Source organism: Siphateles boraxobius, unplaced genomic scaffold (genome assembly GCF_051911475.1).
Source record: "Siphateles boraxobius isolate OS27281-9 unplaced genomic scaffold, OSU_SipBor_1 35, whole genome shotgun sequence".
NCBI lineage: Eukaryota > Metazoa > Chordata > Actinopteri > Cypriniformes > Leuciscidae > Siphateles > Siphateles boraxobius.
The window spans coordinates 6,713,180-6,727,900 of NW_027508975.1; the positions used below are offsets into that span (position 1 = coordinate 6,713,180).

At 38.0% G+C, this 14,721-nt stretch overlaps 1 protein-coding gene across 2 annotated transcripts in view; it reads left to right on the top strand.

Moving 5' to 3' along the window:
• The window catches only part of csmd2 (CUB and Sushi multiple domains 2), a 364,863-nt gene that overhangs the window by 213,970 nt on the left and 136,172 nt on the right, over positions 1 to 14,721 (top strand). For both annotated transcript variants that reach the window (XM_077196124.1, XM_077196123.1), the window contains 7 exons: positions 4,576 to 4,758; positions 6,235 to 6,561; positions 7,879 to 8,073; positions 9,030 to 9,168; positions 10,376 to 10,563; positions 13,408 to 13,596; positions 13,898 to 14,014. In XM_077196124.1, coding sequence (XP_077052239.1) covers positions 4,576 to 4,758; positions 6,235 to 6,561; positions 7,879 to 8,073; positions 9,030 to 9,168; positions 10,376 to 10,563; positions 13,408 to 13,596; positions 13,898 to 14,014 — 1,338 coding nt within the window. The remainder of the gene's footprint in view (positions 1 to 4,575; positions 4,759 to 6,234; positions 6,562 to 7,878; positions 8,074 to 9,029; positions 9,169 to 10,375; positions 10,564 to 13,407; positions 13,597 to 13,897; positions 14,015 to 14,721) is intronic.

A 14,721-nucleotide genomic window follows, 5' to 3' on the forward strand; every position in this document is an offset into this window, starting at 1 on the left:
CTAGTCAACAAAATGTTGTCTTTCATATTTTGTCTGTAACATAGGCATATCGTTTGTTGTTTTTATGAGCCTATATTAGGGCATAAATATTAATTTGCAGTTTAATACGTTGCTAATACAAAGACATTATAACGTTATTTCTACACATTTCAGTCGATTTTCACTCATCTCAGTATAGTAATAGGGTTTGGTAAAAACTGTTCAGTTCATTCATTCACACACAGACGCGATTCATATTTAAACAGTCTTTTTGCGGTTTACATACACTATGATATCGCGATTAGAACAATAATAATAAATAACTTACTTATCAGATGGATCCCTTGCTCCTCGTAATGAAAAAAAACAGCACATGTTCTGAGGTAAATGTCCCAGGATTACTCCTCACACAGCCTCGCAAGAAGAAATAGTAGGCTACATTAATCTGATGATTACATTTGTTGTGTTTATGTTGCGTTTATGAGGGGCGTTGACACTTTGCATGTGTTGCTTCAGATCATTTGCGTTTGAATAGCGCGCGCTCTCCGTGGGCGTGTCACATTAGCAGAATAATGAGCTGAGAGAACGATAATGAGATCGGCTGACACCTCTCTCTTTTTTAATAGATTACATAAACAGAGAATATTTATTTTAGTTTTGAATTAGATATTTTAAAAGTACAAACTTAAATGATTATAAAGATATTTTGCTCATGCTTGTGTGAATAGTATTCGCTGAGCTTTGTTTAAGTTTAGAGACGTGCACCAGAAAAAAATTTAACGGAGACAGAGAGGCAGAAAGCACACCCTGTTTATTTTCTTCATTTTACAAAAGCACACGGTTTTGATGTTAATGTGAGTGTACACAAAAAAAAGAAGACCCTCTATAGTTTATAATCATGTATTGCTTTTATTTATATGACCAAAAATGACGGAGTATTTTAAGTCTATGTTGCTGCTATGTGGAAAAAAAACAGCAAAGTATATTTCTCGACCCCAGACAGTTAATATATTTTAAAAAATAAAATTGAATTTATTCCTCTGATGCAAAGCTGAATTTCCAGCATCATTACTCCAGTCTTCAGTGTCACATGATCCTTCAGAAATCATTGTAGCTCAAGAAACATTTCTTCTTATTATCAATGACTACGTTTACATGCAGCCAATAACCCGTTCAAAACCGGAATATTAGCAATAACCCGATCGCACACGGCCATCTAAACACCGGGAAAAACCCGAATATGCTCATATCCCGGATTTTAAAAAACCCGGATATGATACTTGGGGTACCCCTTTTCTAACCCGAATTTTTTGGTCATGTAAACGCGTATCGGCATAACTCCATAGTGATTTGTGTTCTGCGCATGTTCTATTCGCAAGGAATCGTGGTCTTTTGAGTAGAGGAACTTCTCGGCGCATACAAAAACCCGAATGCAGTATACCGGAAGTAAACATGGCGAGGCGCAGCACAGCATACTTTAGGAGTGATGTCAGTACCAGCACCAAAGCGCAAACAAAGGCGATCGCTATCTGCCCCGAACTATTCATTATCCGCGTGCTGCTGCTGTTGTTGTCTTTGGATACAGGAAGAAGAATCGGAAATGACGCATATTGCGTCTTAAGGTTGTCCGTACGTCCAGACGCTAACCGTGCATCGCCGTTTAGATCGGGATATTGCAATTCCATGTATACAGGAGTAACTCTCTCTGCTCAAGCATGTAAACAGGTTATTCCTAATGTTTCAGAAACCCGAATAGTGACCTTAACCCGAAAATTGGCTGCATGTAAACGTAGTCAATGTTGAAAATGGTTGTGCTGCTTAATATTTTACAAATGTGCATGCATATCCTTATTACAGATTGTATTTTATTTGATTCATTTTGATTGATTGAAGTATATTTCGAGAAAAAAAGAAAAAAAAGAAATATATATAAATGCTAACACAATGTACATAGAAAAAATAAAACAGTTTACTCCCCATATATATATATATATATATATATATATACATTACAAATAATAACTATACATATACATTTATATGTACATGTATACCTAAATACACATAAACACATGTATACACATTACAATTATGTTACACATATCCACAAACATTATTTACACATAATACTTGCTCGAAGGGGAGTGGAGCGAAGTAGAACTTGTAATTCTTTATGCCATCGTATCAGTGAGGTTCTGTGCTGTAAATGTTTCTGGAGTGCATTTTAAGGATTTGAATAGTTATACACACTGATATGGCTGAAAACAGATGGAGCATAACATATTTGGCGAGCCCAGGTGCATGCTGGGAAAAAAAATGAATTCTTAACTTGTATGATGTGTAAAGATGGATGGATTTATTTGCACCCGTGCTTTCCTGCGTTATTAGTAATTCTTCATTAGGAAGTCAATGGTTTCCATCTGTGTTCTCAGAGTTTAAAAAAAATCAAAGTGACAGATGAATAAATCATAGGAAATTTGAAATGGGTAAATAACAAATGCCGCCCCTTATGAAAGTGCACATGTCAGCTCTCAGAGACAGTTTGTTTGTCACCAAGCAGAAGACAGCTGTAACAAAGTGTTAGCTGGGACACTTAAGGAATCACGCATACAAACATTCCCTCAGGGATGGCTTGCTGTGTAACATTTGTCAGCTCAGGAGACACTTTCTCACACGATCATGTTGCCTTAACTGGTTGATATGGCCAGAAGTAAACTCAGGGTGTAATTCCCAAGATACAGGATAGAGATTCAGTCCAGGTAGAGACCTGTCATATGTCTGAAATCTGAAAAATGCTGCCTTTTCAGACTGTATGTGGAGGTGGGAAGGAATCAAGGCACATCTGAATGTTTATACATCATCATCTCTGACCTAAACGAAAAAAAAAGTTAATTGTCGTTCTAGAATCCTAGGGTTCTTGACTCAATTCTAAAGAACCCTTTCTGCCAAAAAGGTTCCACAGCATATAAGAAAAAATGTCTTAAATGATTGCATAATACTTTCATGTTTAATGTGTTGTTTAAAATTTGTCTAGTAATAAAGTATGTTTGTGAGCTGCTTAATTCATAAGCTTTTATTAAAATTAAAAATTAAGGGTAAATCCATAAAATGTGATTTGTATTAAAGTATTATAGAGATAGAGTTAGTAACATGTTAAAGGCGAACTGTAAAGTGCATTTGAGATGTTTCCCATGTTTAAATATGTTTCGCTAATGGTTATTCTTTAAGCTATCAAAAAAGTATAGTACTCTCAGCTCCATTTAACATATTGTACCATGTCTGTCAAATCAGCAGAAATCCACAATTTTCCATAATCAGAACCAAAATGTGAAAAAAAGTGCCGTCTATAGGTTGCCTATCTCATGAGATCTCTTGTTCACCTGTAGCACTCTCTCTATGTCTCTCTCTCAGTAGTGTCGACTTTCTTTCGCTTTGGCCTTGTGATTCTAAATGAGCCCTGACATATTGAGACAGGTGAGGGAATAAGGGAACAGAGAGAAAAAAAACACTATTCATTAGGAGAGCAAGCCATTTCGCAGATACCATTGGGGCAACATTGAAGGTAGTTTGCATTAATATGCTTTGCTGTCAGATGGTATAAGAAGTATAAGGCAGCATATAAGTGTGTGTGTGTGTGTGTGTAATTTAATGTGTCCCTGCTAAATAATAATGCTAATACTAATAATACATATTTGAATGGTAATTATGGAATCAGTAAGATGTCAGTTTTACTGTCAGTTCATACTGGAGTAATGATAATAAAAATTAAGTTTTGTCATCAGGAATACATTCTTTAAAATCTGTTGAATTAGAAAACAGTAATTTTAAAGTGCAATAATATTTTACAATATCACTGTTTTTATTGTATCTTTGATTATAAATTCATTAAGTACATTTTTATTTGGTTACACTTATTAGAGCATTTTTTACTGTAGAGAGAGACGATTTACTGTAAAGAGAGATGAGATCACCAGCTGGAGTGCCCTTGAGAGCCACCAGAGGACACTCCACATCAGATTATTGTCATTCCCTCACGTACTACATTTCCCATAACTCGCTGCCCGGACTCATCATCCCTGATTCCACCCACCTGTGTCTCATTACCTTGTCAGTCTCAGCCTTTTTAAACCATGTACACTCATGCATTCCCTGCAAAGTCTTGTATGTGTCTCACTGCATTTCTGAGTGTGTTTGTATCCTGTTTCTCCCGTCTCCTGGTTTTCTTGATTCTCTGTCTGTCCCCTTGGATTTCTCTCTTTGCCTCAGCCCTTATCTGTTATTGTTTGGATTGTTTGTTTGTGTATGACCCATGCCTGGATTTGGATTACGATTGTGGATAACCCTTTAAATAAATACTGCATTTGGATCCTCAACCTTCTTGTCCAAGAGCAGTTTGTGACAGAGTAATTTAATTAATAAATGACTAAATAATTTGTCAGTATAAGCAACAAAAAAAGTCGTATAAATGCTCATCCTGGGATACAGAGACATTAACCTCAAAAGTGACCTACTTTCCCGTTCCAAAACCTTGATGGAAACTACATTTTGCAAAAATTAATCCTGTCCCTTCTTTTTTCTTTTCTTTTTGTTTTCCAGAAATTGACCAGGGTGGGTGTGGAGACCCTGGAATTCCAGCCTATGGCAAGAGGGAAGGCACAGGCTTCCGACATGGAGACAAACTTTATTTTGAGTGCCTTCCAGCCTTTGAGCTGGTGGGAAAAAAGAACATTACCTGCCAGAAAAATAATCAGTGGTCAGCCAAGAAGCCAAGCTGTGTGTGTAAGTGACAACCCTTACCCAAAAAATACATTCCACTCCCACATTATCACATTTGGGAGGTTGGTGCACCATTATTACTGTCTGAGCACGTTAGAAAGTGAATCTAATGGCAGTGTCTTTAGTGAAGTATGTCCCAAGATGCTTCCTCTCAGCGGCTGAGCCAAGCCAATGTGACAGTTCATTTAATGCATTTAGTTGCTTTATTTAGTGTATCAGGGTCTTATAATGAAGTTATATTTGAAGCGGATTTAACCGAACTGAAGAAAGCTAATTTGAGAAGTAAATTATTTGTAAGAATGCAAGCAGTTGATGTACTTGCTTGCTTCCGAAAGAGAAAGCTCTTTGTTGCATTTAAATGCTTGAATTGAGTGTCACAGCATGTAATGTTGTTTGGCAGTTAATGTTTGTCCAACTTGTTTTGATATTATTATTATCTTTCTATATTATTTGGATTCATGTATACTGTCAATTTGCCTCAGACTGTAGTCGTTTGTCACTATAATGGCTACCATCTTATTACATCAATTTAAATGCAGTTGACTCACAACTTAGTTTTTTTGCTATTTTATGTCATTATTATTAGCTCAGACTGCGAAGTCATTCATATGAGGTGGAACCGTAACAATCCGTCTTCAGTCCACCACTGAGCTCATTTTCATTCTCCCCATGGCTCTTTAGTCATGCTTATTGCCCTCTCAGGTTTGTCTCAAATCCTTAAAAAGAGTTAATGTCTGCAAATAAATCCAGCAGATAAACCCTGTCTTTCCCTGCAACATCTTCAGCCATTATCTTCTGCAATAGGCACAATCACAATATACACACAAAGGTGTCATATACCTAATATACTGTATATATTGTTTTACTATTATTTTATCCCCTCACCTGGCACGCTTTGCAGGCTACATGAGTTAGAAGAACACTGTAGTTCTTTAGGAAGGTAGGCCCTGTTTATGAAAAGGGGGAGGGGATTCAAGTTAAGTCTTCCATTGGTCTTACAAACAGAGTCCCACCCTAAACACACGCCATTGGTTGAGGCAATGTTGCTGTGTCAGGTTGCCTGGGATGCTTTAACAGACACTGTTTACATACAAATGATTGACTTATGGTTGTCTTGGCATATTAATCTGCAAGTATGTTTACATCAAATCGAGCAAATCACCTTTAGGAGAAACTAGTAAGAAAAAAAAACGAGAGTGAACATTTCATAAAATGTCTGATCTCAAGGTCTTGAGGGGTCTTGTATCTAGAAGTTATCTGTAAAGTTCCTGCTATCGCAACGTGCACATCCTCCAATCTGTAATATTTTTCTCTCCTGTCTCGCTGCATTGTTTAAGCAACAACAAATTACCTCCCTATGCATTTTGAATTGATTTTAGCTTCAGTGGCGGTTTTAATTTCCAGTTTGCCTCGCAGCTTGATGTACGACACCTCCTGTGTTTAACAGTTGCTTGTTTTATCTCTTTGTCCCATTCTCAGTTTCATGTTTCTTCAACTTCACAACTCCATCTGGGGTCCTGCTATCACCAAACTACCCTCAAGAGTACGGAAACAACATGCATTGTGTGTGGCTGATCATCGCCAAACCCGAGAGCCGCATCAACTTAGCCTTCAACGATCTGAGCATGGAGAAACAATTTGACTTTCTGTCTATTAAAGACGGTGGCAAGGCAGAGTCGCCAATTCTTGGCACCTTTTCTGGAGATGTGCTGCCGTCACCCATCACTACCAGTGGCCACGTGGCCCGACTGGAATTTTTGACTGATCATACCTATACAGACCGTGGCTTCAACATCACTTTCACCAGTACGTTTTAAAGACAGCTCTATATTTGTGACTTTTTCTTTTTTGTTTTGTGGTAAAAATAAATCATTTATTCAAGTTATTTTGGGCAAACCTGTTTGTACTTGTTTAAGTCTACCATCACATTGAAGTTGGAGACCAACAAATAATTTTAAGATGTATAATAGATAATAGCATTTAGGTGTTTTGTCAGTGGTAGTTTGCACTATATTTTAAAAGTTTTTGGAAGTTAAAAGATTTCAGAAGTTGTTTTGTTATATAAGATGGATAAAGTTTTATTTTTCCCCTCAAGGGAGAATTGTCTGTATATTGCAACTGAATATCTGTTGTCCTTCAGTAATCAGTATTCACGGAGCATAGCGTATGGCAGCGGAGTTGATAGATGCTTGAGTATCCATGTGAGAAAGAGCAACCAGAGCCCCAGATTTAATTGGAATTTATTTCCAAATACATATATAATTAAATAAAGCCACAGTTAATTGAAGCTGTCGGGAGGTGATCCCACATGGTTTGACTCCCCATGTGCCGTGTTTTTGGGGGAGTGGGAGGGATGCTCCAATTATTCATGTTAATTAAGGAGATGACAAACTCCATCTTAAGGCTTGTTGGCACATGATGATGATGTATTACACACACAATCTTGGTTTGAAATCTTCTTGAGTCAAGTTTATCATGAAGAAGGAATTAATGCCCATTGCCTGACTGGAAACACAGTAAGAGCAATAATAAGTTTTACAGTACATTGAACATTAATGTCTATGACAGTGTCAGTCGACAACATTGGGATGCGTTTGGCAGACACTTTTATCCAAAAGGATACATTTTGTCTTTCTTCATGATCCGAGGAATCAAACCCTTGACCTTGGTGTGGCCTACAGACACGCTGTAGCAGGACTGAACAGATTTGCTGGCGAGATTTTGTCTGCTGATAATACATCTTCTCTGAAGTCCTATCGATAAGTACTGAGTAGCTCCAAGCTTCCCACTGAAGCAAGAAACTTGGGGAGGCACATAAATCAATATTTTGTTCTAACTAAAATGAATTAGTGTTATACAGCTGAAACGATGAGCCACAAAGTTTTCAGTTCAATGGGCATATTGAGAACTCCCTCTTCAATTTATTTGAGGCCTTGTAAAAGTTGTCCATTTTATAACAAAATGTTGGACAGTCATTGGACATGGATAAAAAAAAAATTTGTTCCAGTTAAATACAAAAATGTATTCTCTGTTGTTGTTGTTGTGCCCAGTTTTTTTTCCAATTTAGGTCAAAGTTAGCTTGCACTTCTCTTCCATATTTCATTGTTTTTCTCCCCCCTGCAGCGTTTCGACACAACGAATGTCCCGACCCTGGCGTGCCAGTAAACGGAAAGCGATTTGGTGAGAGTCTACAGCTTGGCAGCTCCATCTCTTTCCTGTGTGAGGAGGGGTTCGTGAAGACCCACGGATCTCAGACTATCTCCTGCATTCTCAAAGATGGAAATGTTGTGTGGGACAACGCTGTGCCACGTTGTGAAGGTGTGTCCTCTCTCTAATAAATATGCACGTTTCATAAAACACAAGTTTGCTTGTAACAAAACCAAAATGTTATACTCCATCTCCGTTTGCACTTTACTGAACCCTTCGGAAGTTTATTCAATTTGGTTTTTCATGCAGAGATCAACTGAAATGTCAGTGGAACAAAAAATATATAATCTTTATTTTCTGTATGTACTCAAGGATTATTAACTGTCTGGATTCTTACAAGAAAAAAAATCCTCTCATTTAATGAAATGTGCTGCTGTATGCTACAAATTATTTTATGATATTTTGTCAAGCAATGCTTTTTATAGATGTCCTTCAGTACACTGAGTCAAGCGATGAGATCATCTTTCCATTGAACACATTCTGCTTCCAGATTTCGCATTTTAGGAAAACCACTCACTGACTTTTTATGACTTATCCACTATCACTAAGCCTAACAAGTTTATTTGTCCTTTTAAATCATCTGGGTTAAATAGATAGTGTATTAGGGAAAGACAAAGAAATTGAACATGTTGTCAATAAAGATTTGGTCATGCAATACACCACAAAGAACAAGATGTGATGTCCTTCTAGGTCTTCTGTTTTTAAATAAAAAAAGAGAAATGATAGCACATTTAAAATGTGGAATTGCACCATCGACTCTTTCCAACACTGCAAAACTGCAGATTTTAAAGTTTCATACGTTCATAACCTTCTAGCGAGGCTGAAATAGTGGTCCCTCTGAAGGATTTTGTGTAAGCAATCTTTCCCTCTCTTCCTCAGTTTTCACTTTTGTTTTGCCATGTATTGCTCTTTCCTTCTGGTTCCATTCCATCGTTTTGCATTCCGTTGGATTTACCGTTTATATTCAGCATGTGAAAATCAAAGGGGGAAAAACTCATTTGTCCTTAGTCAATTAACAATAAAATAACAATTCTGAATCTTTCTCTGTGTCATCTTCTGTTCTTTAGCTCCATGTGGTGGAAACCTAAAGGCTTCCAGCGGCATTATTCTGTCCCCGGGCTGGCCTGAGCTTTATAAAGAGGCCCTCAATTGTGAGTGGATCATCGAGGCCCTGCCAGGATATCCTATTAAGATCATCTTTGACAAGTACGTACATGACTTCTTTCTCTTTTCTGAACTGCCATGTTTTTCTTAATAAGGCTCCCTGTTTCATTTCCCCTGCTATCTTTCATTCTATTGGTTATCATCATTTCATAAATAGGTCACTAGTGCACTGCTGATATACTATCTATCACAGAGGATCCGGCTATTAATTTTCGTGACTATCAGAGGGATTCATTCAGAATCAATATTATTATATTTCACATCTGCCTATATGGAATGACTTCATGCGTGCTTGTTGAACGTTTAATTAAATAAACCATGGACATCAAATGCTTCCCTTCACTGCTAGAACAACCTCCATTTTTCTTTTCAGTTTTCTTCATTTGTGTGTATGTGTTGTCCTGGTATTCCTTACATCATGGGGACCAAATGTCCCCACAAGTATAGTAATACCAGTAAATGTTGTCCTTGTGGGGACATTTTTGTTGGTCCCTGTGAGGGAAACAAGTTTATACATCTTACAGAATAATCTTTTTCGAAAATCTAAAATAGCAGAAAGTTTGGTAACACTTTATTTTACAGTGTCATTGTTACACATTACTGGCCAAGGCCTGTAGTTACTAAACCAAACCCTCATCCTAACCCTATAGTAAGTGCATGTAGTTAATTATTATCACTCAGTGCTTAAATGTATAATTACATTGTAATATTGACACATTAAAATGAAGTGTAACTGAACGTTTTGTGTGATGGGTAGGTTTAGGGATAGGATTAGTGTAGGGATGTAGAATGTACAGTATAGAACCATGTTTGTGTGTGTGTGTGTGTGTGTGTGTGTGTGTGTGTGTGTGTGTGTGTGTGTGTGTGTGTGTGTGTGTGTGTGTGTGTGTGTGTGTGTGTGTGTGTGTGTGTGTGTGTGTGTGTGTGTGCACAGTTTGAATGTTTGCATCTTCTATGAATTGTTGTTGAGAAAATGTTTCAGACGTGAGGCTAGCGGGAGAGCTGATGTTTTCTACAGGATCTGACTGTGAGTACAGAAAGCAGCAGGGCCGCTGCTGCAGGAAACTCAAACAACACATGCCACTTTAGATTGAGCTGGGTTTTCAGTTTGAATGATGTAGTGTCTCCATTCTAGCTATAATATGTGGTATCCTGCAAGAACACAAACAAGTAGGACTGGGATGAATCCACGTAGCCTCAATTTGTGGTGAAGCTGCCATGCTTAGCATTGCACTATTCTGATCAACAGATTCCGAACGGAGGTAAACTATGATGTTCTCGAGGTACGGGACGGACGCTATCCTTCTTCCCCTCTGATTGGCAGTTACCAGGGTACACAGGTCCCACAGTTCCTCATCAGCACCTCAAACTTCATCTACCTGCTCTTCACCACCGACAAGAGCCACTCTGACATCGGCTTTCGCATCCGATATGAGAGTATGATGGTCTACTATTGTATTTATTACTGTTTTGATCTGAAAAGGGCTCTGGCATACATTTCAGGAATTTTGATAACACTTTTGTAATTTAAAGTCTGTTATCCAGTAGTCTTTTACACACTTTGTTAAAAAATGCACATGTTAGACTATCACAAAACGATTAATTGCATTGTTCAAACGAAAAGACGTGATAAGTGTAATTTATGTTCAAACTGTCTTACAATGCTGAGAATTTAGTCAAAGTGTGCTAGTTAGATAAAGCTTGATATTATCTTCTCCTTAATGCCTTTCATGGCTGCAATTACAAGGATCTGATAGCACAGATACCTGTGAATACTATCAGCTATGAAGGAATCATTATAAATAATAGCCACATGCTCTTTACTATGCAACGATTTTAATCAAGTCCTGAAATTATGATATAAAAGGATGGTAATTATGCTGCGAGATGATTTCAGTCATGCACAAACACGACACATGCAACCTTAGACTGCACACGAGAACATGCACTCAAGACAGCAGAATTAGCTCCGTCACAGTGTTGTGAATGGAAAGAATGGCTTTTAGGCTGGTATGACTCATGTTTATAACCTTTTCTTGTTGTTTCTCTATAAATCTCAGTTCATCTTAAATTATTGAGTACATCAACTCAAGCAGAAACTGCTGAAGGATAATGCAACTTTTGAATGATCCGAAAAAGCAGAACAATTCTGTAAACTTTTTAGAGGCTTATAGTCTGGCCATTATTGAAAAGCTGATAATTATTTTATGTAGTGGCCGAAACAAATCAATTGATCATATTAAAATGCTATACTATTTTGTCTAAATAAATAAAAAATAAAATCAGTCATTTTCGAAGTGAATTTTGTCATCACAACATTATAATGTAAAGGTCCTTCTCAAAAAATAGCATATTGTGATAAAGTTCATTATTTTCCATAATGTAATGATAAAAATTAAACTTTCATATATTTTAGATTCATTGCACACCAACTGAAATATTTCAGGTCTTTTATTGTTTTAATACTGATGATTTTGGCATACAGCTCATGAAAACCCAAAATTCCTATCTCAAAAAATTAGCATATCATGAAAAGGTTCTCTAAACGAGCTATTAACCTAATCATCTGAATCAACTAATTAACTCTAAACACCTGCAAAAGATTCCTGAGGCTTTTAAAAACTCCCAGCCTGTTTCATTACTCAAAACCGTAATCATGGGTAAGACTGCCGACCTGACTGCTGTCCAGAAGGCCATCTTTGACACCCTCAAGCAAGAGGGTAAGACACAGAAAGAAATTTCTGAACAAATAGGCTGTTCCCAGGGTGCTGTATCAAGGCACCTCAGTGGGAAGTCTGTGGGAAGGAAAAAGTGTGGCAAAAAATGCTGCACAACGAGAAGAGGTGACCGGACCCTGAGGAAGATTGTGGAGAAGGACCGATTCCAGACCTTGGGGGACCTGCGGAAGCAGTGGACTGAGTCTGGAGTAGAAACATCCAGCGCCACCGTGCACAGGCATGTGCAGGAAATGGGCTACAGGTGCCGCATTCCCCAGGTCAAGCCACTTTTGAACCAGAAACAGCGGCAGAAGCACCTGACCTGGGCTACAGAGAAGCAGCACTGGACTGTTGCTCAGTGGTCCAAAGTACTTTTTTCGGATGAAAGCAAATTTTGCATGTCATTCGGAAATCAAGGTGCCAGAGTCTGGAGGAAGACTGGGGAGAAGGAAATGGCAAAATGCCTGAAGTCCAGTGTCAAGTACCCACAGTCAGTGATGGTCTGGGGTGCCGTGTCAGCTGCTGGTGTTGGTCCACTGTGTTTTATCAAGGGCAGGGTCAATGCAGCTAGCTATCAGGAGATTTTGGAGCACTTCATGCTTCCATCTGCTGAAAAGCTTTATGGAGATGAAGATTTCATTTTTCAGCACGACCTGGCACCTGCTCACAGTGCCAAAACCACTGGTAAATGGTTTACTGACCATGGTATTACTGTGCTCATTTGGCCTGCCAACTCTCCTGACCTGAACCCCATAGAGAATCTGTGGGATATTGTGAAGAGAAAGTTGAGAGACGCAAGACCCAACACTCTGGATGAGCTTAAGGCTGCTATCGAAGCATCCTGGGCCTCCATAACACCTCAGCAGTGCCACAGGCTGATTGCCTCCATGCCACGCCGCATTGAAGCAGTCATTTCTGCAAAAGGATTCCCGACCAAGTATTGAGTTCATAACTGAACATAATTATTTGAAAGTTGACTTTTTTTGTATTAAAAACACTTATTTTATTGGTCGGATGAAATATGCTAATTTTTTGAGATAGGAATTTTGGGTTTTCATGAGCTGTATGCCAAAATCATCAGTATTAAAACAATAAAAGACCTGAAATAGTTCAGTTGGTGTGCAATTAATCTAAAATATTTGAAAGTTTAATTTTTATCATTACATTATGGAAAATAATGTAAATATAATATAAAATAAGGGAAATGACCATGCTTAATTACATATATAATACTGGGCAATATATTTCTGATAGATAAAAATATATATATATTGACCAATAACTGTTAAGGTACATTGGCATATTTTTTTTGATAAATGCATAAATGCAAGAGGACATTATCACTATATAAATGCTTTTTATTGGCTAATTTTATTGATTATTATTTCTTCTATTTTGTTTCACTCACACAAGTAGTTCCAGACAAGACACATAGTAACACTTTAATTTGTAAATTAGCAGTAGTTCAGAATGCATTTAGGATACATTTTCTGGCATGAAAATACACCTGGGTGAATCATCGTACGTTGTTTTCCATTCATTTTTTGTCTATTCCCCTCTCAAGCCTTGCAACTCCAGTCGGACCATTGCGTTGATCCTGGAATCCCAGTCAACGGTCAGCGCCATGGCAATGATTTTTACGTGGGAGCTTTGGTGACGTTTAGTTGTGAAGCAGGATACACCCTCAGTGACCACGAGCCCCTTGAGTGTGAACCCAACTTCCAGTGGAGTCGGCCCCTGCCCAGCTGTGATGGTACGGTGCACTCTTTACTAAAGGACACATTAAGGTACAGGTCATTTATTCAAGCGACGATATCGCTCCCAGACTGGAAGGGCCTTTACGGTTTGAAGCTACCCTTTCAGCTCCCTTCTCCTATTCCACTAGGCTTTGAATATTTAAGGCCAATATTGATTTTTACCCTTGGGTGGTGATGGCAATAATTCGCCTCCATATATTGATGTCCTTCGGAAGGGCACTTCCTATAACATTTGTTTTAGCATGGTTAAGTTCAGCGTTTTGACAAATAGTCTTTATCCTTTTCTCTTTCCTCTAGCACTATGTGGAGGGTTTATTCAGGGTAACAGCGGCACTATTCTGTCCCCTGGGTTTCCTGACTTCTACCCCCATAACCTCAACTGTACCTGGATGATTGAGACTTCACATGGTAAAGGTGAGATCGGTTTTTGTTTATGGTTCTTTCTTTCACAGCAATAGACAAAGTTTTATAAAATGACCCACGAACACTAATGTTTCCATGTGTTTACTGAGCACACATTGGAAACAGTACGAGATTTAATAACCGTTTTGGAAGCTGCAACCTCCTCAAAATGGTTTGTGTAATTGTAAAATCAGACCTGAGCAACAGAATATGCACCATTTCTCTTTACAAAACTGGTTCAGTTCTGTTATATTCTTCTGATGTCTATGGCAGGAATCACTCTCTCATTGGGTCATGCCCAATTGTTTCAGTCCATTTGAGGCACTCCAGAAAGTGTATTTTCTACATTCATTTTTCCATCAATGATAACAAGTGGTTCAGGACCTGAGGCATCAAAAACCATGATGGCCCAACATACTTTAATTTTGAAATCTTGTTTTTTGTTCCCTAAACAACTCTGGTTTGATCTGTCCTTTGTGATACATCCACATGCTCTTGTGGACTTCACACAAGTGGCATTGTTTCTTCTTCTACTGTTTTATGTATCATAATCACGTTGACTGAAACGTTAGCATGTTCCAGATATATATGTAAGTCTTTATCTTATACTCTAGTATTCTTCTTGCAAGAACGCCCACTCCAAGGAAGAGAAGCTTTGCCTGTCTTACCATCAACTGATAAACATCAAGGCTTTTAGAGATATTTTTCAAGTCTTTTCT